Source organism: Pipistrellus kuhlii, unplaced genomic scaffold (genome assembly GCF_014108245.1).
Source record: "Pipistrellus kuhlii isolate mPipKuh1 unplaced genomic scaffold, mPipKuh1.p scaffold_m20_p_4, whole genome shotgun sequence".
Lineage (NCBI taxonomy): Eukaryota > Metazoa > Chordata > Mammalia > Chiroptera > Vespertilionidae > Pipistrellus > Pipistrellus kuhlii.
The window spans coordinates 25,543,796-25,571,670 of record NW_023425540.1 but is presented as its reverse complement, the minus strand read 5'-3'; the positions used below and the strand labels follow the sequence as shown (position 1 = coordinate 25,571,670).

Below are 27,875 nucleotides of genomic sequence, written 5' to 3'. Positions count from 1 at the left end.
TGTGAGCAGGAGGCAGCCAGCCCATAAAACAATGGGGTGGAACAAAAAATGTGGCCACACAGCCGGGTTGTCTTTCCCGCATACATTTTTTATTGTTGGTGATGCTGAGTATGGACACAGACAGACACTGACAACACGGTGTTCTACATGGAGCTCTGGATGCTCCCCAAAAGGAGGAGAGGGCAGACCCGTTCCTCCAGGCCGCACTGCAGACAGCCTCCAGCTGATAGTCCCTCCTCCCACCGCCCTGCCTCACCGCCCTAGAGGCACGTTCCATACCCCCTGGGGTCAGCGTCCACGGTAGGGGGTGCTGAGAAGGCCCTGCAAGGCCATCACTCACAGTGGGACTTCTCCACGGGGCACAGAGCTGTGCCAGAGCTTATGGTCAGCAGCCCGTGCATCCTGATGGCCGACGGCTGCTTTTCCTCCAGACAGACGCCAGGTGCCCAGAGAGCAGTCCTTGGCCAACAGCCCTCACTTGGTTTCGTTAATACTCTCGTAAACAACAACGGGACATCAGCAAACAGATTTTCAGAGACCCATCCTACATCGGAGAATTAGTTTTGATTCACAGGTAAATATGATTTTAAAAAGCCATTCCCCTAACTTAAAAAGTAGTGTTATTGATGTGATGTGTGCCAGAGAGAAATAAAATCCTGGCCGGGTCCCATGCGGCCTGCCTCTGCCGCTCTGCAGGGTCGGGGCCCAGAGCTGGGGATCCACAGCAAGAGGAGCATGAGCTGACCAGGGTCCACGTCGGAAGGGCGCGGTGGTGGCCATGCAGATTCCACAGGATTTGTTTTTTTCAGTGACAAGGACATAAACAGCCTTCCCAGCATACATGGGACCCTCGCCCTCAGTGGCTCTGAACAGACAGTGTGTAACGTGGAGACATGATCACCCCGCCTCCCCAGTTGATCAACTTTTGCACTTCTTCCATTTCACCTTCTTCACAATTAGGCAAAATATGGTCTTTGTTTTTTAATAGGAACAAAATAAATGACAGAGGGAGGTGATGTGAGTGCTAGGCTCTCACAGAGTGCACCTATAATTACTGTATTTCTTCCTGGCACACAGATGAGCGAGACCTGTGCTCTGGGTGGCGCCTGAGGGTGGGGAACATGTTACATGAATAGAACACAATGCTTTCTACCTGAGGGGATGGGCACAGATCTACGGAGTTACACAGCGACACAGGGTGGATGGCAGGCCCTCTCCTCATGGCACAGGGGTGTAAACAGTCAGAAGAGAAAGCTCCCGTGTTCCCAGGGAAGCAGAAGTTAAATAGTGGAGCAGCCCTCCTTTCGGTCCAGGCTCAGCTTTTCCGTCTAGGTTTGCGTCTCTCCCACAGGGACGGCAAAGGGGCTCCCTTCTCCACTCCCCTCTATACCATGAGCCAGTGGCGCAGCTGCAAAGAAAACGGGCTTATTTAGAAGGGAATTGAGAAGCCTATGACCGACTGGTAGCTGTGAGGGGTCTCAGCAGAGAGGATGGTGAGGATACAGCCGGGACCTCATGGGGACTGGGCCAGATGCTGGCCAGACAAACACTGCACACCAGCAAACGTGGGGCTGGTCTCAGATGCATCCCCGCCATCATGTGTGTCACCTGGGGTGCCCCCGGGCCCCTACAGCCACTATCCTGTGGCCTCTGGTCCAATCCTGAAGGGCTTGCCCTGCAGTTCTATGACCCCAACACGTGCAGGAGCAGGTCTCATTACCACTCGGGCCGGATGAGATCGACAGGACGGCTATTTAGTCTTTCTGCAAATGTCATCGCCTATTAGGCAGCTGGGAGTACAGCCTGTTTTTTTGAGCACAAGCCATTCGATCACGCTAAATGGCAAGAACTATGCTTTTTAAACATTTCCAAAACAAGAGCATGCAGGACTTCTTTCTGATGCAGCCATAGCGGGGACAATCTGCCCCTGGTCCCCCTGTAGGGCTCTTTCATCACCCACATGGGGTGGGAATGTTAGGGAGCCGGCAGCGACCGACAGGTGAGGCCAATGCTGGCAGAGCCTGGGTGCTCTGAGAAGAGAACTGGTGGGCAGGGGAGGCCATGCCTGGGACATAGGGCTGAGCCGCAACCCTCTGTCCTGGCCATGGCAGCATCAGAAGGCAACCTTCTCTGGAGGAAGGTGTGCTCAGGGGGCATCTCAGAACTCCAACAGATTAAGATCAAGCCATGAGCTCGTGAACAAGGAGACCAGGAACATGGCTGCAGCCCACCCTGAGTGGGGTCAGAAACTTCAGACCAGAGAGGTTGCCACTGTCAGATCACGGGGCATAAGACGATTTAAAAGTGACATCTGCCACTTACAACGATGGCGTATCTCACAAGAAATGGGTGGAACAAATGCAACTTCCAGGAATGAAGTGAAGTGTAGCTGTCAGTGAAGTGGAATATAGTCAGAGAGCCCCAATGCGGAGGGGGCTGGGGAGGGGGGGGAGACACCCGGGGTGCCAGGTTTACACAGTGAATGTCGTGTAGCAGGTGGAGGGAGTGAGTGGGCCACAGCCACACACAAGGGTAGTTCTGGTCAAGATGGAATAATAGGGGCTGAATTCACTCTACCATCTGATGTTGCCCAAAACGAATAAAATATACATAATAATGGTTGTCAAGACACGGGACCCAGATGACAAGGGACAACAATACTGAGAGAAACAAGCATGGGGGCTCTCTGATACACTCTGTCTGCTGCCTGCCCTCCTCAGGTCAGGGGCTCTCAGGAGGTAGTGGCAGGGAGCCTTCACTCAATGAGGACACGAGCCTCCCAGCTCTCTGAGGGCTGTGGCTCAAGGATGGGCTTGCTCCCCAGATCTGTCTGCATCCAGCCGAGGAGACAGCGGAGACAGCAGCACTCACTCACCGTGAACTGGCGCACCTCCCCGCTGTCCACCAGCTCGCGCTCTTTCTCCGGGGTGATGGCGTGGGCCACTTTCTAGGAGAAATGGAGAGGCCGTGGGTGCCGGCACACACTCAGTAAGGCACTAGACTCCCTGGTTAGCATGTGGTGGTCAGGTACGGGAGCTGACATCCGGGTCCCCTTAGGCCCTGGGGCAGAGTCCAGCACAAGTTAAAGAGGCAGATGCTGGAGAAGTTTTGTTTCCACATCAGCGCCCGGTGGGCTCCGAGGGGAGGTGAACAACACGCACCCCAAGTCCGGCCCCAGGGCATCTTAAGCTCACATGCCACGCGTGAGGAGCCTGCTTCCTGCCGCATTCAGCTCCCGAGGAAGCTGGTCTTCCTTCCACCTCCTGCCCCAGTGGTCCATGCCCCAGGGCTGGACAAAGTGGCTGTGCTCCTTGCTGGTCCTCCAGGGCCCATCTCTCAGTAGCTGCCACCTCCGACTCTCTGTGGCCAGGTTTCCTCTCCAGTCAGCCTCAGAGGACCCTCCCACAGCCTCACCTGTCTCAGGTGCTGAGATTTTATGTGGTCTATGTTCAGAGTTTGGCTGCCGGGAGGTAGAAGTCCACTTGATGTCGTTGGTGGCCTCATGATCAGGTGACCGGGATGGGTGAGGGGGCCTGCTTACATACTCACCTCCCGCAGGGACCCGGGCAAGCTGCAGAACTTGTAGGCTGCATAGATGGGCACCATGGACATGGAGGATGCTGCGATGGCCCAGCCCAGTGCGTTGGCCCACTCTGGGAAGACGTAGTCTCCGTAGTGCGGGGGCCTGAAGGTCACGATGCTGACCACGACCACAAACTGAAACCAAGGGCAGAAGAGGTCATGCGGCTGCACTCGGCCAGCAAGCGAGGTGGGGGGTAGTGCAGAGGTGGAATGGAGCCAGCATGTCGGGGGTCTTCCAGCCACCACAGCTCTAGGGGCCATGGCCCCGCAGACCAGAGAACCCAGGCGTAGCCTGCTTCTCCCTCTGCTATGAGTCCCTAGCTGCTGCCACAGGAGGGTGTTCCTGAGGTGCATGTCCTCTCAGTTCTGCGTTTGACAGTGGTCATTCCCTCTGCTGTTTTTTGACAACCTCACACCTTGTCCCATCGGGGGACCTGAGTGTGTAGAGCAGCACGGTAACACCCTGTCTGTCTAGAGTTCACACACCCACAGCCTCTGCCCTCTGGAGTGTGGGAAGATGGGCATATTGGAGTCAGGCCTCTGGCTGCCAGGTGAGGTGGCAAGCAGCTTCCAAAGGTTCGGGTGCGGCTCTGTGAGAGGCACCGTCATATCTGGTGCCACACCCTGACTCCTCCCTCTTTCTCTCACTCGCCTCTGGGCTGGGACATGATGGGGTCAACCTAATCTGTCTGTCCATCCCAGGCCTGTCTGAGGTGCCCACTGGGCTGGCTGGAGTGAGGGGAGAGCCAGAGATCAGGGGTGCTGGTCTCTGTGCACCCTGACTCTCCATCCTTCTGGACTTGGTCTTGAATGGCCATCTGGAGTCATCTGTCCAGATCTGAAGGGGCAGTTTAGGTGTCGAGAGCCATCGGGTCTCAGTCACAACCACTTAGCACTGCTGCAGCGAGGAACCAGCCACGGGCGGCCTGTGAAGAGGGCAGAACCTCTTTTCTGCTAAGGGCCATTTGGGTATTTATAACATCATTCACGGGCCACACAAAATTATCCATTTAAACATTAGCCTCGTATGTTTAATAAACTGACCCCTAATGCCTTGGCAGGGCCAGACCAAATGATTTTCAGGACTTACCGTATATGGCCTGAAGGCTGAATGTTCTCCACCCCTGTTGTAAAACAAGCACTGCGGTTTTGGCCCAGACAATAAAAGCCAGGCAGCTGCTGGATGGTGAGTAGTGCCTGTGCCTGGGGAGGCCCCCAAGGGCAGAGCAGTGATAGAACCCACATCACTTTGTCCTCTGGACTGAGTACTTGTTGCCCCAGAAGGTTTACATTCTACTTTGGTCCTCAAAGCAAAACGTCAATAACCTCACTCATCTCAGGCCTCCCCTCCAACACAGGTATGGTCGAATGCAGGACACACAAGGGCCTCTATGGAGATCACCCTGGATACCACGTGAGGTTTCTCAGTGGGTTCAGTGGGGGATGGGTCACGCCTTTAGGAGGCTAGAGAGGATTTCAGGGACCAGCCTGCCCTCCTGGAGTTCTGTGTGACCACCAGCTCCACCTAAGAGACCTTGGTCTCTTGGCAGCATGGGACCCCCTCCCCCAGCTTCAAGCACATTCACTTGCCCAGGTGAAAACTGCCTGTGGACACCGCTGACCCTGGGTCGACGTGAGAGCTGAGGCAGAGCAGGACACGCATAGCCTTCAGCCCCTTACCAGGAGGAAGCAGGGGCTGACGAACTTCCAGCACAGCCGCCAGTAGAGGCTGGGCCGCTGTCCGGTCATCTGCTTGATGTCATCGCTAAACTGCCGCACACCTGGGGAGCCAAGCAGGAAGGTCAGGACAGCATTTTCCCTGAGACCCAGGCAAGACCTTGGTCCTTGCTGACCTCCAGGTCGCACCAGAGAAACTCAAGGCCAGACTGCCTCCTGTAGGGACCAGCCCCACTCCAGACTGCTCGGTGGTCTTGCTGATGGCGGGTCCCCACACATGTTCCCCATGGTGACACTGGGTGAGTTTGCTCCTCAGTCCTGATGAGGAAGACTGGTGGGGGACTCTGCCTGACCCTCTATACTCTCTGCTCACCTCAGGGGTCCTCCCGACATCCCATAGCTGTCCTGCCATCTCCCTCCACCCCCGTTCCCCTAGCTGTCCTTGCCTCCCCTCTGCAATCATTATTTGTTTTTTTCACTTCAAGAATTGTGGCAAGCCCTGGTTAGTTTGGCTCAATAGGTAGAGCGTCAGCCTGCAGACTGAAAGGTCCCAAGTTCAATTCCATTTAAGGGCACATGCCTGGGCTTGATCCCCAGTAGGGGGCATGCAGGAGGCAACCAATCAATGATTCTCTCTCATCATTGATGTTTCCATCTCTCTCTCCTTCTTCCTTCTTCTCTGAAATCAATAAAAATATATTTTAAAAAAAGAATTGTGGCAAAATATATATAACAAAAATTTTACCATCTTAACCATTTTTAAGTTCTGTGGCATTAAGCATGTTCATGCAGCCATCATCTCCACTGATCTCTAGGATTTCTCTATTTTCCCAACCTGAGACTCTGAACTCATTAAAGAATTACCCCCGCTCCCCTCCACACACACACACACCCATCTCTATGAGCTTCAACAACACTAGGAACCTCCTAGGAGTGAACTCGCAGAGGATTTTTCCTTTTGGGACTGTTTATCTCAGCATAGTGTCCTCAAGGCCCATCCGTGTTGTAGCATATGTCAGGATTTCCTTCTTTTAAAGGATGAAAAGTATTCCATTGTATGTATATAATCACCATTTTTTTTTAAGGAAAGTATTTCTAGATGACCAGTATTTTCTCCAGATCTTAAAAGGATTTCTCTGCCCTGAAATTGCCCCAGGCTCTGGCACAACCGAGGCAGGTTTGCTGAGGGTACTGGGGTGCCACCCAGGCTGTTTTCATTGATCCAAGGGAATGATGCTGCCAAGCCTCTCATCTCTGTGATGCTGTGTTCACCACAATAAGCGTCCTAGAGCTAATGTTCTTCCCTTTCAAGACAGCGTCACCAAGGAGGCAGCGGCACAGCCACAAAGCAGCAGCATCGTGGCCAGGTCTCCCATCCGCCAAATCACCAGGAAAGGTTTTGTCCTTACCGTAGAACCAGGCCACCCCAATGGCCTCGATGAGCACCCCAAAGAGGATGGATGTGCCGGCTGCAAAGTGGTCCAGCAGTGTGAAGACATAGATGCCACCCTGAAAGAGAAGGGAGTGTCCACTGAACTCTGGTGTCCCGGTGTGGCAGGCCTTGATCACAAAAGTGCTTTTCTTTCTTTTTAAAACATATTTTTATTGATTTTAGAGAGGAAGGGAGAGGGAGAGAGATGAGAAAAACATCAATGATGAGAGAGAACCACTGATTGGCTGCCTCCTACACATGCACTATTGGGGATCAAACTGGCAACCCAGGTATGTACCCTTGACTGAAATGGAACCTGGGACCCTTCAATCTGTAGGATGACACTCTATCCACTGGGCCAAATGGGCTAGGGTGAAAGTGCTTTTCTTAATACATAAACCTGGCCTGTGGGTTCAATTTAAAGACATATTCTGTTTTACTACTTCCTACAAAGTCTGATTTGAGCCACTAAAATTCAATCCACATGCAACTTCTTAAGGGACACATCCATTATAAAAAAAAAAAAAAAAAGAGAGAGAGAGAGAGAAAAAGGCGAACTCTTCTTTCCTTTCTGTGGGCTCCTGGTGGCATTAGAAATGAAAGCAACCAAATGCCAAGCTTGGCAGAGCTCCTACTGGGAGAGGAGGTGACCTGGGTGCCCCATGGCCTGGCCTCCCTCCAGCGGGATAAATCCACAGGCCAGTGGCTGAGCCAAGGGCACCTCCCAGGGAGCTGTCCAGGTACTGAAGTAACAGGTGCCATGGTACTCCAAGTGTGACCACTGCTAGTCTGAAGGTGCTCGTGGCTACCTGTGAGTGACCACAGCTACTGGAAAGTGACCCGGGCTACTCCATGTGACCATGGCTACCCGAGTGTGACCACAGCTACCTGAGTGTGATTATAAATCAAGGGTTGTTTTGGGAGGGGGATGCAGCCTTAGAAGAGCTGTGGCTCTGTCTGGCCTGGCAGTACCAGCCTTTTGCTGCCCAGAGCTTGAGTGCTAATGAGACATGGTCAGGTGAGCTGAGCCTGTACGTACATTGGTGACGCAGAAGAGGGAGAGGAGGAAGGTGACCAGGACGATGAAGAGGGTGAAGAGCTCCCGGTGCCTGTGCAGCAGCTGGAACTCATCAATGAGCCCGGTGATCACTGACTCCATCCCGCCCATCTGTAGCCAACACAGAGAGGGGACCACACCCAGGTGCAGTTTACATGCGATTCAGTGGATGTTCACCCAGAAAATGGACATGGAGTGGGAACTGCATGGTGTCCAGGGTGCAGAATGACCCAAAGACAAGACAGCCCTCATGAGGGCTTCTCTTGTGACATGGTTGTTGGAGAGAGAGAACTGGTTGTGGATGCTCCTCTACTCCTGGTGACTTTCCCAGCCACTGTGAAGTCCTGGAGGGGGTGGGGTGGGGAGAGGTGCTACGTTACTAACGTGTGAGGTCTTCCTGACTCAGTGTGTGTCCTGGCTCAGTGGTGCCCAGGGAGCCCTGACTGCTTGGGGTCCCTCTAGCCCCACTCTATTGAGACCACCTCCCCCAGGAAGTGCTGTCAAGACTGCATCCCCGCCAGACCTGCCATCCAAGGGTATGGTTCACCCTGAGGGCTGGTGACTGGGCTGGCAGGAGAGGAGGTGGAGGGTTATGGAGTGTGACCAGCGTTCTCATGGGGAGGGACTCTGCACTTCCCATGAAGCTCAGGGGAACAAGGCCAGTCACAAAGACCTTGAGGTCTCAGCTGTTGGTCAGGAGCAGGCAATGGGGAGGGAGGCTGAGGAAGTCCAAAAGGCTAGTATGCCCCCATACACACACACGAAGGGCCTCACATGAGATCCTCAATGGTCAAGGCCCAGGCTGCAGCTAGAGACTTCTGTTGTCCTATCCTGCAGGTGCAGCCATGCCTCCTGCAGGTGCAGCCACCCCTCCTAAGGCTGAGGGGCTGGGAAAGTGATGCATCATGAGGAACTCTGTGTGGCCACGTCACCTGTTTTCCTGCACAGCCCTCTTGCTTTGTGTGCATTTAGAGCCCATGATGGCTCAAGCAGAGGGCGCAGCTGGCACCCCGAATGAAAAAAGAAGGGGTGAATTGGTCCGAACACTACATCCCAGGAAGGGTGTCAAGTCATCATGGGCTCCCTCCCTGCCACCCCATGTGGTGCTCTGTGTGAGCACAAGCTTCAGGGGACCCCGGGGAGCGTCTGTGGCTGCAGACGAGCCTGGCTGTCGTGGGGCGGGACCCAGGCTTGGGGAAACGCTGGCATCACTCACGGCGCTGTCGATCCCCAGGGTGAGCAGCATGATGAAGAAAACCACAGCCCAGGCAGAGGACAGCGGAAGCGTGGCCAGCGCCTCGGGGTAGATGATGAAAATCAGCCCTGGCCCTGAAAGCAGAACCTCAGGTTGCCACCGAGTATCACTTCACTTTCACACCCTCTCCCCCACCCGCAAGAGGCCAACTCAGTCTGCACAAGTGCCTCCAGATTCAGTAGCACAAAATCTTTCCCATCACAGCTTCTCCTGTCCTCCCTCCTGTGAATTTCACAGACACCTGGCTCTGGACTGGAGATAACGGAAACCCAGAAGCAGAACTAGAGAGATTCACCTGTCCCATCCCCAGAAGCCACAGCTCTGCTCCAGATCTCTCCTGTTCATGGCTTTGAGGGCTCGGGGGTGGGGGTAAGAGTGGAGGTGAGAGAGGAAGGGACACTCTGGTTTGTTCTTCCTGAGCAGGTCGCTCACACACTTGCACTCACTATAGCTCATGAACAATATGCTGTAAATATTTCTGTGCCCTGAAGTACTCTAAGGGTGATCTGTAAAACCACAGGCTGGATGCACAGACCACATTCATGAGTGCTGTCTGGCGTGTTGCTGGGAACGGGAGTGCTCCTGGGCACACGCCAGTGCTCCTCAGATCAGCCCCTTTGACAGCTTTTTGGAACTGGTATTGTTGGGTCAGGACAGGCGCTGTGGGCAGCCACACCTGCTCCTCATCCCAAACAGGTGAGATCTGGTTGGAGGAGGCCGTGAGCCTGGCCGGAGAGGGGATGGGGGCAGCGGGACTCACCTAAGATGAGCTGCAGTTTGGCTATCAGGGACCTTAAGGTAAAATATATTCCTACGGGAAAGTGGTAAATATTTCCACAGAAATTTTCATGGTCAATTAGAAGGCGCGCATACATAGCTGATGAGCACTGTCCACTGAGAGTCTGCTTTGGAGGTGCCTTATAGCTCTTCTGTTTCTCCCAGTCCTCAGCAGACCTACTGGCACCAGACAGAAACAGGGGTGCTTATATGGGCGCTTATGGTCTTTCTAGAGGATGGGACAGAGACCAGAGACCCCGGCCAACCTCCCAGAGGCTCTATGCCCCTGGGGTCAGGCTGGACTCTCTGATGACTGAAATGCAAGGCCAGGGGTTAATTCTTTGAGATCCTGTAAAGGCTAAATGCCATAAAGCCAGGAACCCAGACAGATATTCATCAGCTCTGTTGAATTAATGTCAACACCTTCACCTTTCATTTCTGCATCCGAGTTAACATTTCACCCCGTTTTCCTGAGAATTAGAGCCATAAATGACATTTACTTTGCTTGTCATGCAAATGCATAGAAAACATCCAGCTTTATCTTCAAGGGTTAATAGAGATCTTTGCAAGTTATTCCTATTTATCATAATAAAGGGCAAAAAAGACCGGTGAAAATGCATACATGCAGGTGAGTAAATTTCACGGCTCTATACTTATTTGCGTTATGTTCCCATTCTCCCACCTTTATTAATTTTTTTTTCCCCTGGAGGGAAGAAGATGGACTTGAGACCTTGCGAAGGATTCATCCCAGCCCCCTGCTTTCCCTGCCATTCCAGAGGGGTCCTTTTGGGTCTGTTTTCTACTTTCTTTCTTTTTTTTAAAATATATATTTTATTGATTTTATACAGAGAGGAAGGGAGAGAAATAGAGAGTTAGAAACATCGATGAGAGAGCGTCACCGATCAGCTGCCTCTTGCACATCCCCCACTGGGGATATGCCTGCAACCGGAATTGAACCCGGGTCCCTTCAGTCCCCAAGCCGACGCTCTATCCATTGAGCCAAACCGGTTTCAGCTGTTTTCTACTTTCAAAGTGGATTCTTAATGCTCAACTCTCCAGAAATAGATGGGATGATGAAGCTGTGGTCTGAGAGCTGAGGGCACCAGGTGGGGTGGGTCCCTCCCTGAATGATTCCTGACCCAGGAAGATGAGTCAGAGAGCTGCGGTAATCAGAGTCCCCTCTCAGGACCCATATCTGTGCCCAGCCTCCCAGCTTCCCCTGCCTGGCCCACTCCCTGCTGGGGCCAAGCCCACTCTTGTGTGGTCTGTGCCCGCACCCGCACTCTCCACCTGCCAACTCCCAGGCACAGACACTGTGTGCTGGAAAGTCCAGGTTTCCCTTGAATACTGTCCACATTCCACGTGAACATGTCATGGCCACCAGTGTTTGGAGGGAAAAGTTTTGGAACAGATTAACTGCTCATATAAAAAAAACAACCCAGCCAGGACTGGTTTGGCTCAATGGATAGAGCGTCGGCTTGGGGACTGAAGGGCCCCGGGTTCGATTCCGGTCAAGGGCATGTACCTTGGTTGCGGGCATGTCCCCGGTGGGGGGTGTGCAGGAGGCAGCTGATCGATGACTCTCTCTCATTGATGTTTCTAGCTCTCTATCTCTCTCCCTTCCTCTCTGTACAAAAATCAATAAAATATATTTAAAAAAAACAAAACAAAAACCCAACTTTTTTTTTTCCGGCTGATCATGCATGGAAGTCCAAAAGCCTTGTTGCTTGGGACAGCTCAGTGCTCCCAGCCGCTCATCTCCCCTCAGGGAGTAAACTAAGTCAGGGGATCCAGACTGACAAGGGAACCAGACCCTCATCCTGCAGCCCAAGTGGCCTCTGTGAGGAGCATGTGGCTGAGGGACCACTGTCACACTGTCCCACAAAGGGTTGGAGTGGGAGGATGTGGGAGCAGAGTTTGTCCTGCTTCCAGTTACTTGTCTTGCAATCGGTCCAGCACATGAACATGTACAATTCTTCAGATCAGCAACTCTCTGGCACCAAGGCCTGTGTCTCTCCCTCATTTTGCAAGAAAACACCTTTTGAGAACTGGCCTAGAGCAGGCGGAAGTGCGGGGGCCCCAGCCTGCCCTCGGGGGACTCACCATCCTTGGCCACGTCCCCGATGGGCACACTGTGCTTCTGGGCCATGTACCCCAGGAAGGAGAAGACCACGAACCCCGAGGAGAAGCTCGTCAGGGAGTTGACCGAGGTGGTGATGATGGCGTCTCTGTGAGAACAAGACACCCAGGCCAGCGCTGGAGCAGCTGCAATTTCCAGTCATTATTCTCAGTTTACTACATCTGTTTCCTGCCAAGCATGGCCAGTCCCTCCTGCAGCTGCAGAGCCTGCTCTCTGGCTGTGCTGTCCGTTGGGACGGGACCGCCCAGCTGCAGGTTCTGGGCTCTGGGCATGTCCTTATGGTGAGCAGCTGTCATGTTTGGCTGGGATGGCAAAGCTCCTGGAACACATGACTCAGTGCTGAAGGTGAGATGGTCTGCACTAGCAACCTGGAGGCTCTGGGTGGACAAATATATGGCCATGGGGTTCCTCACCCATTGTGAGGGGGCTGTCAGGCATCAGGGACCTTGTTCAAATGCAGATTTGAACAGGGTGGGTTTGGAGGGCACTAGGTGTCATATTTTCCTGCTGCTTCTGGGGGTGCTGGTGCTGCTGGCCTGGAGACTCCACTCTGAGGGCTAGAGAGGAGGATGGGGGTGGGATCAGCCCTCCCGAGAGCCAAATGGAAGGACATCTCGGAGTGCCCGGCCTGTGGGCTCAGGCAGGGCTGTGTTGGAAACAGCCGTCCTGAGTTCACCTCTGTGGGAGCCTGGTAGCAGTCTGTCTGGCCATTTTGCTGTGCACACTTGCTGTCTCTGTATTTTTACCACTTTTTATCCTCGGGATATGAAAGGATATAAACACGAGCCTGTAGTCCTAGCCAGTTTGGCTCAGTGAAAAGGATAGAGCATTGGCCTGTGGACGGAAGGGTCCCAGGTCCGATTCTGGTCAAGGGCACATGCCTGGATTGCGTGCTCAGTCCCCAGTGGGGGTAGTGCAGGAGGCAGCCAATCAATGATTCTCTCTCATCATTGATGTTTCTTTCTCTCTCTCCCTCTCCTTCCTTCTCTGAAATCAATAAAAATATATTTAAACATGAGCCGGTAAAGGTCAAAGAAAGCAGGTCCCAGGTAATTACTGTTTCTGTTTTTAGAAGGATTTTGGGTCCAACATGTGGAGGTAGCTGAGTCAGGTCATTCTGGGCCAGGTGGCACGGCCAAGATGCCACCAGGCAATGGGCACAGAATGCGGCCACTTTCCTTCCTGTCCTGATGCTGGGTCATCTGGGTGCCTCTGCCTAGGGTCTGGGATACCCTGCGGGACCCAGGCTCCCAGGTGCAGGCCAGGGGACTAGTTCAGGTGCTTCACGGTGGGGGTGTCTGGAGGAGGAGCCTGACCTGGGCTTTGGGAGGAGGAAGGAGGCAGGGGAGAGGAGGAGGCAGGGGTGGGGCCTCGGGGGGAACTGCTGCTCCTGAGATTTAGGAGGCTTCCTTGCAGGAAGGTGATGCACATTTTCATGTGTTTCAATATCTTTCTTAAAGCAACAACCAACATTTTGCCTGTAGCTTTCCCATTTTAGTTTTCACTTAAAAAGCCATTTGGCTCAGAGGTTTTGCACACAGAGCTTATTTCCCCCTCCTTTCGACTCGGTGTGATACCCCCACCCCCATATCGGTGATGCACATTGATTTTTGCAGACCATCTTATGGGAGGGAATGGGACGGGGAGCTCAGGACCTACCTGTAGCAGTTGTTGGTGAATTTATTGTAACTGGAGAAGGCGATTAACACCCCAAACCCAATGCCCAGTGAGAAGCATATCTGGGTGGCAGCATCGATCCAAACCTGCAGCCAGAGGAGAAGGAGCGGCTATTAGAAATAATTGCGGAAGTGAGGGCCAGCTGTCAGGAGGCAATTGTGCAAAGACGGAGGCCTCAGCTCCCTGTCCTCCCTGCAGGCGTCTCCCTTGGAGATGCCTCCAGTTCCACGTAACAGGGTGGAATTTAAACGCCAGGTCTTTATCAAAATCACCTGGCATCAACAACATGATCAGAGCCTAGGGCCTAGGTGGCTCAGGGAGTAAACTTTCCCATGTCACTGGCCTGAAGGAGCGTGATGATGAAAAGGGACAGCGTCTTTGTGCATTCTTTGCATTTGCCCACAGGAACTCAGTTAATTCATTATGATTCAATGCTGGCATCTGTTTTGCTTCCTCGTGCACGTTGCCTGGAGCTGTGTCCGGGCCTCTGCTGCATTTCCTCTCTCTCCAGTCTTCCAGCTCCCTCTGCCTTCAAATCACGTCATCATCCTCCCATTGCTCCTGCAGCCACTTCCCCTCCTGTGGCTTTCTGGGAGCTGAGTCTCAACCCCTTTCCCCCACCTCCATTCTTTCCATTTCTGCCTCAGGGCTGCTCCTTCCTGAGTTCTTAGTGAGCCCCACACCTGCCTCTCATTGCAACCTAGCAGCATAAGGTAGCCCCTTCCCAAGGGGCCCCTACCCCTAGCCTGGACCGTCCCCTCCTGCCCACATGCCCCTCCACACCTAGTTACTCCCCCCGTGGCTGCTGGAGTCCCACTATCTGCCCATCTAATCCACCTGAATTTGCACCCATTCACTTTGGAAAACTGCCGTTCCCATTACCCCTACACCCACCGGCCAGTGGTCACTGTCATTTCTGAGCTGTTTCCCTGCAATGCCCCGCACCCCTCCCATGCCCCCCCTTCTCTTTCTTTCTCTGAAGACCCTCTTCCATGGCCGGCCAAGCCTCTACTCCCCAGGAGGCTGCCTCCCGTACTTTTCCTTTGCTGAAGAAACATGCAGCCTGACTCCAGAGTTAGTGTTTTAGGATCATGCTCTTGTGCTGGGGGCACCCGGAGTGTTTCGCCATTGAGGTCTGGCTTCCCGTGGAGAAGCCCTGGCTCCTGTGATATCTTAGCCTTGCTGGGCCCTTGGACAGGGAGCTGGAGCTCAGGCTGAATTCCAGGTGAGTGGCAGAGCTCTCTGGCACAGACTGGGCAGTGCCTTATCCGGGAACCCAAGAGCGTTCCTCCAGGACATGGGATGGGACATGGGGAAGAGGTCAATAGGCAGGAATCTTCATCCCCCTAACTGCCTTCTACTGGTCCACTGAGCTCTCCTGAATTGCCCCTCTAGTCCACCTGAATTTGCACACACTCCCTTCTGTCTGTCCCCCCACACCCCCTTAACAAGACGGTGAACTCTATGGGTGGGACCAGGTTTGCACATTGGCCTGCAGAACCTCTCACACAGCAGGGCGGCCAGCACCTGCTGCATTTATAGGGTGAATGAGAAATTCCCGCCCAGATGCTGCCTTTGGGATCTCCTGCCTTAAAGCATGGGGACCCCCTGACACCGTGCCTGCTGGTCCACATGGACTGCAGGGTCGCGAGCAGTGGGCATACTCACGGACGCCTCACAGAGCCGACGGAAGTCAACGCTCAGGTATGCTCTGATGCCGTCCATGGCTCCAGGGAGAGTGATTCCTCGCAGGAGCAAGGCGAAAAGGACCACGTATGGCATGGTGGCCGTGATCCACACGACCTGGGGAGAGGACAGCGTCACCGGGCTGCACAGGCCACCTGCTGGCAGGGAGTGGGCACAACGTCACCCTGACGGTTGGAGCTGGTAGAGAGGTGGCCTCTGATTGGGAAGCTCAACATCCCAAACATTCACAGGACGCCAGCTCAGCAAATGCCCACTGGATGAGGCCATCATGCCTTGTACTCTGTGCATCTTTCCCGGGGATTAAAAGAGGACAAACCATTTGGCAAGGAAGGAGCATTCCTGCTCTGTATTTGGTCTGTCCCGGCTGGAATTCTGATGAGTGAGATGTGAGCAAATTTCACGTGAGTGTGCAAATGTGTACCTGGATTATGTGTAAAGGATGGGTTCTGGGCTCCAGGAAAGGCACCCTCAGGATCAAAAGAGTCCCATGTGTTGGCCCTTCACTACATGTATCATCACAGCTGATGGACACATTCTGGTCAAAATTGCTTTGGGTGCCCGGATAACAGCCAAAATATTGTCATCAGCAAAAACTGATTTATGCTGTGCTTATCTTAATGCTGAAAACACTCTGCTGTGCTTTTCCCTTGACACCATTTCTCAACCACAGTCATGTGCTGACTCCTCAACTCAAACATAGGCTCCCTGTCTATGCTCCAATCCACCACAGCCACCCCTCCACTTCACAACCACCCGGCCACAGCCCTCCCTGCCATGGCCTGCCCTCCAGCCGTAAACCTCATGACAGCCCCCTGTCCACTCCCCCCATGGCCATGTGTCCACTTCCCAGCTGGCTAGGCTCAGCCTCACCTTCCCTGAAGTCTTCACTCCCTTCCACAGGCTGAAGTAGAGCAGGACGATGACCAGCACCAGGCACGATGTGAGCTGCCAGCGGGGAGGGCCCAGGTCGCCGATGCCGTGGCTCTCATGGAGGTGCAGTACGCCGCGCCTGGAGAGGGAGAAAAGTGGGAGTCCTGGAAGAGCACTGCCTCCCCACCCAGAACTGTAACCAGACAGCTGAGCTCGCCCAGAATCTGTCCTCCCCAGCTCCACATGGCAGACAGGATCCAGACTGTCTGGGCCAGTGACCTCTCCCCCGCCCCCGGAGAAGGGCCAGGCCCGGCAGTCCTAGCTGAGATGTAGGCTATATCCTCCAGGTGAGGGAGAAGGTGGGCGTGGCCTGCTGGGAGCCCACAGAAGCCCAGCCCTGCCCCTCAGCATCCTGTGTTTGAAACTGGGGAGGGGATGGGTGCCTTGGGTCTTTGAAGAAAGAGCACAGAAACCAGAGGGAAGGTGTCAGCAAGGCGGTGGCCGCTGCTGCACACAAAGGTCCAGGCCCTTCTCAGGGCTGAGGCTGAGTGAACCCAAAGTAACAGGTATCTTTGCTGCCCTCTGAGGGTGACAGGTGATGAGAGCTGTCCAGCTGTCCAGGAGGATTCTGTGGGAACAGGCTCAGGATGAGTCTGCGCCAGGTTAGCTCAAGAACTTTCTGGGAGAGGGATCTGCCACCATAAAGACAGAGTATAAGGCCACATGGGAAGGGAACAGAATGGCCAGGAGAGCCCTCCCTGTGGGCCAGCCACGGGTCTGAGGCACTTTCCATGCAGAACCTCATTACATCCTGTGACAACCTGTGGGAAAGGTGCCATTGTGTCCACTGTGCACCTGCCGCCTCCCCTCCCAGGCGGGACTGGGAATCAAAGCTCAGCCAAAGGCTGTGCTGCTGCCCAGGCAGTGGAGGAGCCACACTGTGAAAAGGGCCATCACCACCAGATTTGCGAGGTCCTAGGACATCTTCCTGGCACCCATGGGAGAATGCCGCAGACCGCAGCATCTCAGACCTTTCACCAGCTGTGGCACCTCGGGGTACATTGGAGAAGTTCGGGTTTTCACACAGGATTGGGACAGGGAGGCTGTGACAGGCAGGGAGAGCCCAGAGCAGCACTCCTGTTCCATCCCAAACCTGGGATGGCTCAGTTTGGCCTGCAGTGTCCGGACTGTCATCACCATCTTTTCTTTACTGCACAAGATGCACGCTGAAGTGAAAGGAATCTCCTCACGCTGTCCGACAGCAGTGTGGGATCTGGGACAGGGAGCTGCTTGGCCAGGCAGAGGAGGGGGCCACTGGGACATCCTCAGCCTGCAGTGCCCTCCTGGAACCTGCCCTCCTGAGACCTGCCTCACCTGGGACCTGCCCTCCTGGGACATGCCTTTCCAGGGCCTGCTTAACCTGGGTAAGTAGAATTCCCAGAGTCTCTCTTTTCTTTCCCTCACCTCAGCTCTGGTTCTGAGTCTGTTGCTCTTGCTCTCTCCTCACCTTGCCCTGGAGCCCCTGCCAGGTCTTATAACCTGGAACCTCTTTTCACCAATGAGAGAAGTCTCCTTGGCACAAAACCATCTGCCCAGGGAGGCCACGCATTGTGTGGGGCCCAGACCAACCACAATCCAGCTACACCTTGCACACAGGGGCATGGGTTATGCCCCTAACCTGGTGGCAAATGGCCATTTATCCTTTTGCCTGGGAAAGGAACACGGTGGCCCACGGGGTCACAGCCTCCGGGGCCTGAGAGGGTGCGGCTGAGGAGAAAGCACGTGACTCTCCTGATCATGAACTGCTTCTAGGATGCTGTACACCCTGGTTTTGCCTCACATACTCCAGGTTGCTTTGAGAATTAGCCCTGCGTCTGTGCTGGCCAAGTCCCTTCCCCAAGACTAAAAAGTCCTCTTGTTTGAAGTTGTGTGAAATCCCACAGCCACTCAGAGGGCAGGCCCTGCAGATGCTGTCAGCCAGAGAGGAGCCGCAGGCACTGCAATGCGTGGGACAGCCATGCCAGTCATGCCAGTCCCAAGAGCAGGCACACGGTAGGATGAGGACAGGACATCTGAATAAGGTAGTTTGGGACTGAAATGCAGACATTTCCAGAGCATAAGTGGCCTGGAGGACCAAACAGGATGGCCTGGGATATCACCAGCCTCGGCAAAGATCTAACACTTCCACTTCCTGTGGCTTGCCTTCTCCAGGTGTGTCATGGTTCTTGGATCCGGATAAGGGAGCCTTTGAGGCATGCCAGGTATGCACTGGGCTGCACCTACACTGTCTCATTGGATGCCTACTGCAGCTGTGTTGGCCCATTTACAGCAAGGAACCCAGGAATGGAGAGGGTAAGAACATTATCCAACCCAGAGACAGTGAGCAGTAGAGCCTACTCTGAACCCGTGCTCTGTCTTGGGAGGGGAGGGGTGAATGGCTGCCATGGAAAGGAGGCCTCCACTCTGGCCATGAGGGATTGTCATCATACCAACTAGAAAGATGGACAAAGTACACCAAACGAGTACTGCAGATGTGGGACTGGAGATAACAACACCCCACTTCCAACCTGCATGGGGTCTTGCTGGGTAGAGCATAGGGAGTCTCAGGAACCCACTGACTCAGCCAGAGGTTGAGACTCTGCAGGTTTCCAAGCTCAGGCAGAGCTGAGGACTACTGATCTCCCATGAGCCACGGCAGGGGACTTGCCCATCACATGGATAGCTCAGTAGACCCTGGACGGGTCAGTAGAGGTGATAAACCATTCCTGAAGCAAAGGCTGCCCCAGAAGCATTTCAACAACAAGTTTCAAAAGGAGAAATCTGTACCACAAGCAAATTAACTTCCAGAGCAAATCCAACACTCATTACAGGAAGATTACAAAATTACTAGACAACAAGAAGCAAGAAAATATGACCTATAACTAGGAGAAAATCAATCCATAGCTTCCTCATACCAAATACAAAAAGCCACTCAAATGGGTAAAAAACTAAAAGTGAGAGCTGAAATGATGGAACTCTTGGAAGAAAACGCAGGCATAAATCTTCAAGACTTTAGGTTTGACAATGGACTTTTTATATTTAAAAAATCTATTTATTTAAACAATCAGAAAACCCCCAGTTCACTCATTTTTTTCTACCCCGCCCCACCCCCTACTTCTAGCACCAATCAGCTCTCCATACCTATGAGCTTAGCTGGTTTTTGTTGAGTTTTGGCTATGAAGTTTTTGATAGGACACCAAAAGAACAAACAATAAAAGGAAAAAATAAATTACTGAATTTATCAAGATTAAAAAACTTTAGTGCATCAAAGGACACTATCAACCTTCAAAAAATATCTTGTGAATCGAAGATAAATCACAAGGCAGATCAGGGAACACTTTGAACAGAATGAAAATGAAAACACAACACATGAAATGTTGCTAAAGCAGTCTCTTAGAGGCAAATTCGTAGCTTTAGATTTGTAGTTTTCTAATTTATATTAGAAATTAGGTGAAGATCTTCCATCTGTGCTGAGGACTCACGCTACCTTTGTCCCACAAAGACTCCAAGGGAACAGAACACGGGCACATGACAGAGAAACGGTCATCTCACACCCCTGTGAGGCAGCAGGGGTGGGTGGCTGACCCCTGGGCTGCCATAGAGAGCTTTGCTCTACGTCCTTCCCTTCCTGAGGCAGCCACAGCACGTGAGGAGTCATCCCACGCCATGGAGCGGACCTTCCACTTACTCAAAGTACTCGGCGGCAGGCGTGGTCCTGAAGCTGTCGTTGAGGCCTGAGCCGTCACTGGTGTTGCCAAAGTAGGCATCTGTGCAGTTGGGGCTGTTCCAGGTGTTGTTGCAGTGGGTCCAGGGCAGCTCCATGGTGAAAGAGGAGAAGAAGTAATGCAGCGCCCAGGCGATGATGACGTTGTAGAAGAAGCCAACGTAGAGCGAGATCAGGATGACTGTGAAGCCCACACCTAGGGTGGTGAGAGCACAGAGCCACCATCAACAGAACGCCCCTTCCCACCTTCCCTTACAGGAGACACTGTCACCCTGTTTGCCACCATTCTAATATCAGGCATCATCTTTAAATACACAAGGGAAGATAAGTGAAAGAGCAGATGCTGGACTTTATGCTGTGACCACGGAGAGGGGCTTCCCTTTTCCAAGACCATCTATGACCATCTCTGTCCACTCAGAGACATTCAGAGTGTCTCCGAGGGACATTCAAGGTCTGAAAGGCCATCCAGGCTCATGGAAGGGTACCCAGAACCATGTAGTATGCCTAGGGACAGGAAGAGTCATTCAGGAACATGTAGAATCATCTAAGGCCACCCTGGTAGAACAGGTCACATACAGGCATAGCGGGCAACTAAGGGCCACCCACAGTTATCCACTGCCACTCACAGCCACTCAAGATCAAACAGGATCATCCAAGCTCACTTAAGGTGATCTAGGGTGGCTCTGGGTCACCCTGAGCAATCCAAACCAGAGTTATCCAGCACCTCTAGGCCGTGCAAAACCATCTGAATCGTCCACTGCCACGCATGGTCAGGGTCATCTAGGGGCACTCAGAGATACAAAATACCACCAAATGTCAACAAAGGCCACCCCAAACCATTCAGGATCACCAGAAACCTTCTGGGCCACCCATGATAATAGGGCTATCAAAGGTCATCCAGGGGCACACAGGAATACTCAGAGATTTTCAGAGCCATCCAGGGCCATTCATGGCCACCCATAGCTACTTAAGACTACCCAGGGCAAACAAGGTCATATGGGTTCACTCATAGCTACCTAGGCCACCCAAGGTCACCCAGGGCCATGCATGACCATTCTAGGTGCCTCTTCTCTAAACATGAAAGTCTAGTATTCTTGAGCTGATTTGTTTATCTCCTCCCTGTGCTGGCTGCACAGATTCCCAGTCAATAGCTGATTTTCTGTGGTTTGCAATTCTCTCAATCCCAGGTTAGGAGACAGGTGACCAGGACCCCACTGAGATTCTACCCAGAGAGGCCGCATGGCACATCTGCCGGTGGTCTCAGCTCAGCCCTCCACACATATGAGTTTCCGAAACTGGACAAAAGCCAACATGAGCTGCTCGGGTGTGACAGTGAGGCTGGGACTCTGAGTGAGTTACCGAGGTGCACCATGTCTGCCGACTTCTCCCCCGGGTTCTGTTACTGCTGGGATGTGGCCAAATGCCCCCATCTGTGGTCTCAGCTTCTCTAGAATGGGGTGCTGGCAGTCATACTTCCTGTATCGACCCCGATTCATTAGGGTTTAGTAGCACTTTGAAATCCTTGGAAACTATTTATTGACATTTTATAAGCTGCAATATAACAAATCACTCCAGCAGCTTTCTTAGAGAAAACTCTTTTTGCATCAGGAAAAAGCTGGGCACCAGCTTCCACTTGCTGGCCTGCTGGCCCCCACCCCGTGGAGCCACCATCCCTTTCCTCTTCTGCAGGGCCTCACCCATGGGCGCTCCAGAAAGAGGCAGATTTACTTTGACTCAGTGCTGGACTCCCCGGAGGGAGGTGGGGGCACAGAGTTGTGCCCAGTAACTATGACAGACAGACTTTGGACCAGAAGGACATGCTTCTTGGAAAACCCAGAGATACGAGCTGGTCCCACCACGGTCTGTCACAGTGGGAGGCATCCTTCCTCGGCGCTCCGGCAAATGGTCACTTGAGGATAGACACGCTCAATTTCCGACTGGGCGCCTGAATGCTCTATAAATACTGACCACAGCGAAAGCTCATTGCTGTGCGCGGCCGCATGACCTGTCAGCACTGCCCAGCAGAGAACACAATTAACTCATTTGTGTCTTGTCTGTTAGCCCGGGTTCAATGCCCTCGGTGGCACCGACATTGGGCCAGTGCACAGGCGCAGAAATGTCCAGGCTGACACCTGTCACTGTCAGTCATAGGTGGCCGGTGCCTTCAGGTACCTGCACATTTCTCCCCTGGGGAATCAATGATGGTGCCGGAAGGGAATCTCAGACAACTCATTTGAGATTTGACTTCTGTGTGCATACGGCACAAGGGAACACCCAGCACCTGGCACCTGAACCCACAGGTGTCCGAATCTCGCTCTGAAGTTCCACTTTAGAGTGGGCATGAATCATTTGGCCTTGGAAAATACTGCTAACGTTTTAAGATTCACCCAGAAGCCCATTCAGCAGGAATAACACACGGTGTCTGGAGGAGCTGCCACGCCCGGTCGGTCTCAGTATTTCCGCTGTGGGAGGGTGATCCCCCCATGGAGACGGACCGCAGCAGCTGTGCCAGGTCTTCACTCCAGAGGCTGATCAGTCTCCATCTGAGCACACACTCCCTGACCCACCCACACGGCATCCTGGGAGGGACAATGGGCCTTTGATGCTCTTCAAAACATCAACTTTTCAAGAAACTCCAAGAAAATCTAACGCCTGGTCTTTTAATAGCCATTTTTCTAATGAACCCAGCTGTCTGCACCAAGCACCTTCTCCGGTCTCTTTGAGGAAATATCCCTGAATCCTGCGCCCTCAGCTCCTGTTGGCCCCATGGGAAGTCAGATAGGATTCCATCCCACCCTGCCCCTGACTAGGTGATGGGGGACAGTTACTTAAGCCCCCTAATCTCAGTGCCTACATCTCCAAGACACACAACACAGCCTGTCCCCTCCCCAGGGCTCTCATGAGGATGGAGCAAGGGAGCCGTGGAGGGTTAACAGCCAGGACTCAGCATGAGGTGTGTTTGCTTCATGGTGTCATGGCATCTCAGTAGCAGTCTGGAAGGCTCAGTGAATAACTAGACAGTTAGATAGATTATGGATAAATGATAGATAGCTCTGATAGGTAGGTAGATAGTCGAGCTGCTAAATTACTAGCGTCAGGTTAGTTGAGGCATGAGAAAATAATTCTGTTCTTGTTTTAAGTAGCCTGGGAACTTAAACCTTTGAACATCCAGTCCTGCATCAATGCCTGGATATACATCAAACCTCACAAAAACCCTGATTACCCCCGAAAGACTAGAGACAGGTGTCCAGGCCGTCTGACATCCTACTATCCAGACTGGTCATCTAGAGGATTCCCAGCTCAGAGCAACCTGGGGACTGAGAATGCAGGGCTGATTCATCTCAATTGTACTTTTTAATATAAGAACCTCAGTTTTTCTTTCTTCTTCAGAACACTCTAGCTATTGCCTAGTTGTGTTTCCAATTTGTAAACCCTTGAATACATGTTTATCATTTATTTCTAACCAGAGCCTCCTGATTTTATGTTCAGACGACATTTAATAGATAGATAGACAGGTGTTATACATAGATGATAAATAGGTAGGTAGGTAGATAGACAATAGATGGTTGATAGACGATAGATGGTTGAGAGATAGATAGATGATATATAAATGATACGTAGATAAACGGACGGATAACTAGATGATAGCTAGATAGACAGATAGATTGATGGATGGATACATAGATGATAGATAAGTAGCTGACATATGGACAGATAGAGTTTTGATCTTAGGATCAAAATTCAAATGATATATTCACGTGCGTAGACATTTAGCAAAGCACTACGGACTGCACACACCTTGCATGGGTTTGCTTTGAAAGCTCTAAAGCCGCAGCCTGATCCGTGCCATGCCAGGTGAGGATGGGTCCCTACCCTTACCTTTGAGCACAGGGCAGATCTTCCAGACGCCGGCAGCCCCCTCCCTGTTGAACTGCCCGAGGGCCAGCTCCATGTAGAAGAGTGGCATGCCCGCAATGACCATGAAGAGCAGGTAGGGGACCAGGAAGGCTCCTGTGGGACAGGACAGCATGGTCACTGAGGGCCGCAGGGCTCAGCCTTCTCCACCAACTACACCGCCTTGGCCCTGACCACAGTCCCTGACCCTGTTTCTCCCGAAGCTCCCTGCCTGGCCACTCTCCAAGGGAAGCCACAGACTGGGTGGGCGAGTCTCCTCCATCCATGCCTAGCCCCACTGTCATCAGAGCTCCGAACCCCTTTAAAGCCCTCAAAGTAATCCCACCCTTACTGAACCCCCAGTGTCGCAGGTTATGGAGTCAACCTCCGAGAGCACAGAGATGAGGCCCTGCCCACACTGTGCTTCTTCCCTGCCTTTGGCCCCTCTTGATCCTCTGTGGAATGTCTGACCCCCTTGAGTTGTGACTCTTCTGGGATCTGTGAGCCACCTCTTGTGTGGGTTCCGTCATTATCTCAGCCTCCAGCATTTGAAATCTGCCCCGACCGGAGGCTGCAGCCCCTCCAGGGAGGCACCTTGTTCCTCTTAGAGCTACATCCTGCCCCAAGCACAAAGTGCAGTGCTCCAGGCTCTGCTTCCTAAAGGCCTGCCTCAACCGAGAAGGATTTTGCCTCGGCCCTCTTCCTGGGATGGGGAGGGAGGCAGCGAGACCCCACAGCTCTGTCTGTCCTTGGCCAAGTGAATGCACTGCTGAGGCCTCGTTCTTCTCCCCTCGACCTGAGAAGAGTAATGTCAACCTACCCATGGGCGTGCTGGAGGGCCCTCCTGGCACCATCTTCCCAGGCCCTACCTCTGTGCGGTGTAGGTTGGCCAGGGACTCAGAGAGGCCATTAGGGAAATGGAGCACCAGGAGGGGGGGTATGACCAACTTAACTGGCTTTCTCAACTTGAATTTTTGGGGTGATCCTGCCCTATACCTTCATGTTCTGCCTGGAGTCCACAGACAGTCATGGTTCTAGGACTGGTTGAGTTCAGGGAGAAGTGGGAGCAGCGGGTGGGGGAAGGGCAGGGCATCTTCCCACCACGCCAAACTCAAGGGCCTCACTCCGTCATACTGTGTTAAGACACCCTTCTGTGGCCTTTTCTTTCCAAAGTGAAAACCACCCTTAGAAACAGAAGGCAGTTCGACAGTTCCTCCAATGGCTAGCTCCTGCATCCTGCCCTCCTGGCCTCAGTATCCTCGACTGTGAAGTCCTGACATGGAGGGAGATTGCTCTGGACTCTGTTTCTCTGCTTCTGAGAAAGTACACCTAGGGAGTCTGTGCCCGGCTAATGCTGTTACAACCCAGTGCCATGTTGCTAGAGTGCCCGGATTTCTCGAAAGCCCTGCCTGTTGCCTAGGACCCCAGCCCAGCAAGGCGCACAGAGAAGATGGCCGGACTCACCCCCGCCATTTTTGTAACACAGGTAAGGAAACCGCCAGACGTTGGCCAGGTCCACAGCGAAGCCTATCACTGAGAGGAGGAAGTCTATCTTCTTGCTCCAGGTCTCTCGCTCCTGGGGCTCCACGGGGGTCTGTGGGGAGTTGACGAGGGTGGAGTTGGTGAGCTGCACCCCATTCTGTTCCTTGACCAGGACGAGTTCCACCGCCTTCGGGCACAGGGCGTTGGGCTCCTTAGCGGGGGCCACCACGGAAGGCATCAGTCCCACTGGGCATTTGCTTCTACTCATGGGCAGATTGGATAGAATCTAGGATTCTTCTTCCCTCTGGTCTTCAGCCAGCAAGAAAAACAAACACACACAGGAATGCAATGAGTTAGTAGCCAGAACTACAGATGTATCCAGTGGCAAAAGCAGAGACCCAAGGCATTTATAATCATTTCTTTGGGGCAGAACAAATACATTCCAAGCAGCCAGGGGTGAGGACGACGGGAGGTGAGCTATTTTTCCTGAGGGCTGGGGGAGACAAGCTGTGGACACCTCAGGACAGACATCTGCATTGCCCCCTTCCCCTGGCTCTCCTCTCTAGTCCAGTGAAAGTGCAGGGCTTGTGCAATCTCTGATTTTGCCCTTAACAATAATATAAGTGGTTACCTCTGCCATACCCCTCATTGCAGGGAGTAATTTATACTCTTTAAATAGCACTCAACAGTAAGACTTTACAAGAGTGCACACCCATTCTTTCCACCATAGCAAAATCACCCACAGCAATGACAAGTTGAAATAATGGTTATAACAGCTTCTGTGAGGAATGCCTACATGACCCATGTACACCTGGGGCACAGCGGCTCACCAGCCCCACCTGGAAGAGACGGCGTCATGTCAGCATTCACCTGAGGGACCACGAGCGTCTACACTTAGCAACTTTACCAGAAGCTCATTTCCAAGCCCTGGACAATGCCATCGAGGGAACAGAAGAAATTCCACAGTGACAGCCAGGAGGAAGCTGGGCCATCAGCGCCAAGAATGGCTTCAACTTTGGCTTCTGGCATTTGGACCCAGTAGCATTGCTGCAACTGTTCACGCACAGGTGTGCGCACGCGCGTGTGCGCACACACACACACACACACACATGCAAGCACACACCATGGTTGAAGCAGATGCAAACAGGATGGAGCTTAATGGGAGTATTTTCCACTGTACCCAAGTTAGAACAAAAACTCACAACTTAAGTTCTTTATGCATTACTCCTCTTTGGCCCTTTTTCCTCTGGTGACAAACCCAATAGCGCATTCCTGAGACTGAAGCATGGGCCACGGGGCTGCATCTGCTGGGAGGCAGGTGAGATTGGCCTGCCGGGCGGTGGTGGTGGTGGTGGTGGTGGTACGGGCGGGTGGGGGTGGAGGGGTTTGGAACTGTAGAGGTGGCAAATTCCCGCCTCTTTGGTATGACAAAGGCCCTTGCACTCCATCTGGCCACCTGCCAGGGAAGCCGGCACCCAGCATTTGGGGTGAGCTGACCCACTCCTGGAGCCGTGGCCTCAGAGGTCAGGTCTGGGTAAGGGAAGCAAAACCGGGTCTCTTAGAGCCATGGTCAGCGAACTGCGGCTCTTTGGCCCCTTGAGTGTGGCTCTTCCACAAAATACCACAGCTTCGGTGAGTCTATTTTGAAGAAGTGGCGTTAGAAGAAGCTTAAGTTTAAAAAAACTGGGCTCTCAAAAGAAATTTCAACCGTTGTACTGTTGATATGGGCTCAGTTGACTAATGAGTTTGCCCACCACTGTCTTAGAGGATCACAGCTGGCTCATAAGCTGTGGTTCGCTGGTCCGTCCCTGTCAGTGCCTGTCATTAGCTTGGAAGCACAGCTCCGAGCCCCTCCTCTCAGCTTCACAATCAAAGACAAAACCCTGCGCAATGGAGCATCGGCTGCGATATCACCCTGATGGGATCCGGGGCGCTCCGCCCAGTCCGATTGGTCCTGCCCCGCGTCTGGTCAAAGGCAGGAGTCAGTTACAAATAGCCAAACAGCCGGCGCCCGGGAGCCGGCGCCTAGGAAAGCCGCCCCTTCCCGCTATCCCAGGAGCCGGCGCATCCCAGAGCCGGGCGCGGCGGTGGTTCTGGGCGCTCCACCTGCGGGTCCAGGGCCCGGGGCCACGGGGCGCGCACCAGCCCGCATGCTCCCTCGTGCACACACCTCTCAGCCACCGGCCGCCTTAAGGTCTCCAGAGGAGCTAGGCGCGCTCTGCACCCCGGCTGTGAGCCACTTTTGTCGTCGGAGGAACGCGGCGCCTCCGGATGGTGCCCGTCCCAGCCCAGTCCCCCTCGGCTGTACCTTCGGGTTCCAGGGAGCGAACGACGAGCCCGAGGATGCGTGGGGGCGCCTGTGTGGGAAGTCACCTCGGGGTGCCCAGGCCTTACCTGCCCTCCCGGCCTCGGCTCTGCTCTGGGGTCCTGCCGCCTGGCGCCCGCGGAAGCTCTGGTTCGGGTCCCGCTGCGCTGGGCGGTCTCAGGCTCCAGGCTTTTATCTAGTCGCCGCCCCGCCCCGCCCCGCCCCGCCCGCTGTCGGGGGCGCACGCTGGCCGAGCT

At 53.4% G+C, this 27,875-nt stretch overlaps 1 protein-coding gene across 3 annotated transcripts; it reads right to left on the bottom strand.

The window, feature by feature from the left end:
• Positions 1-67: 67 nt before the first annotated feature.
• SLC6A3 (solute carrier family 6 member 3) lies at positions 68-27,875 on the bottom strand. Of its 3 annotated transcripts, none has more exons than XM_045571591.1 (15): positions 27,708-27,875; positions 25,296-25,622; positions 23,817-23,948; positions 19,902-20,133; positions 16,175-16,313; positions 15,266-15,400; positions 13,580-13,683; positions 11,884-12,008; positions 8,965-9,077; positions 7,731-7,859; positions 6,669-6,768; positions 5,263-5,363; positions 3,550-3,717; positions 2,876-2,947; positions 68-1,408 (listed from the first exon to the last, which is right to left on the bottom strand). In XM_045571591.1, exons 2-15 carry the CDS (start codon positions 25,579-25,581, stop codon positions 1,385-1,387), a joined length of 1,860 nt encoding a protein of 619 aa, XP_045427547.1. In that variant the 5' UTR covers positions 25,582-25,622; positions 27,708-27,875; the 3' UTR covers positions 68-1,384. The 3 variants fall into 3 exon arrangements, with proteins under 3 accessions (XP_045427547.1, XP_036266386.1, XP_045427548.1); XM_036410493.2 differs by lacking the exon at positions 27,708-27,875 and adding an exon at positions 27,484-27,670; XM_045571592.1 differs by lacking the exon at positions 7,731-7,859.

Bases quoted from the DNA above. Each gene is read 5' to 3' on its own strand.
- SLC6A3 (XM_045571591.1), bottom strand. From the start codon at position 25,581: ATGAGTAGAAGCAAATGCCCAGTGGGACTGATGCCTTCCGTGGTGGCC. The intron at 12,009-13,579 runs GTAGGTCCTGAG...TTGTTCTCACAG, and splicing joins TTCACCAACAACTGCTACAG to AGACGCCATCATCACCACCT. The intron at 2,948-3,549 runs GTGAGTATGTAA...CATTTCTCCTAG, and splicing joins TGCCCGGGTCCCTGCGGGAG to AAAGTGGCCCACGCCATCAC.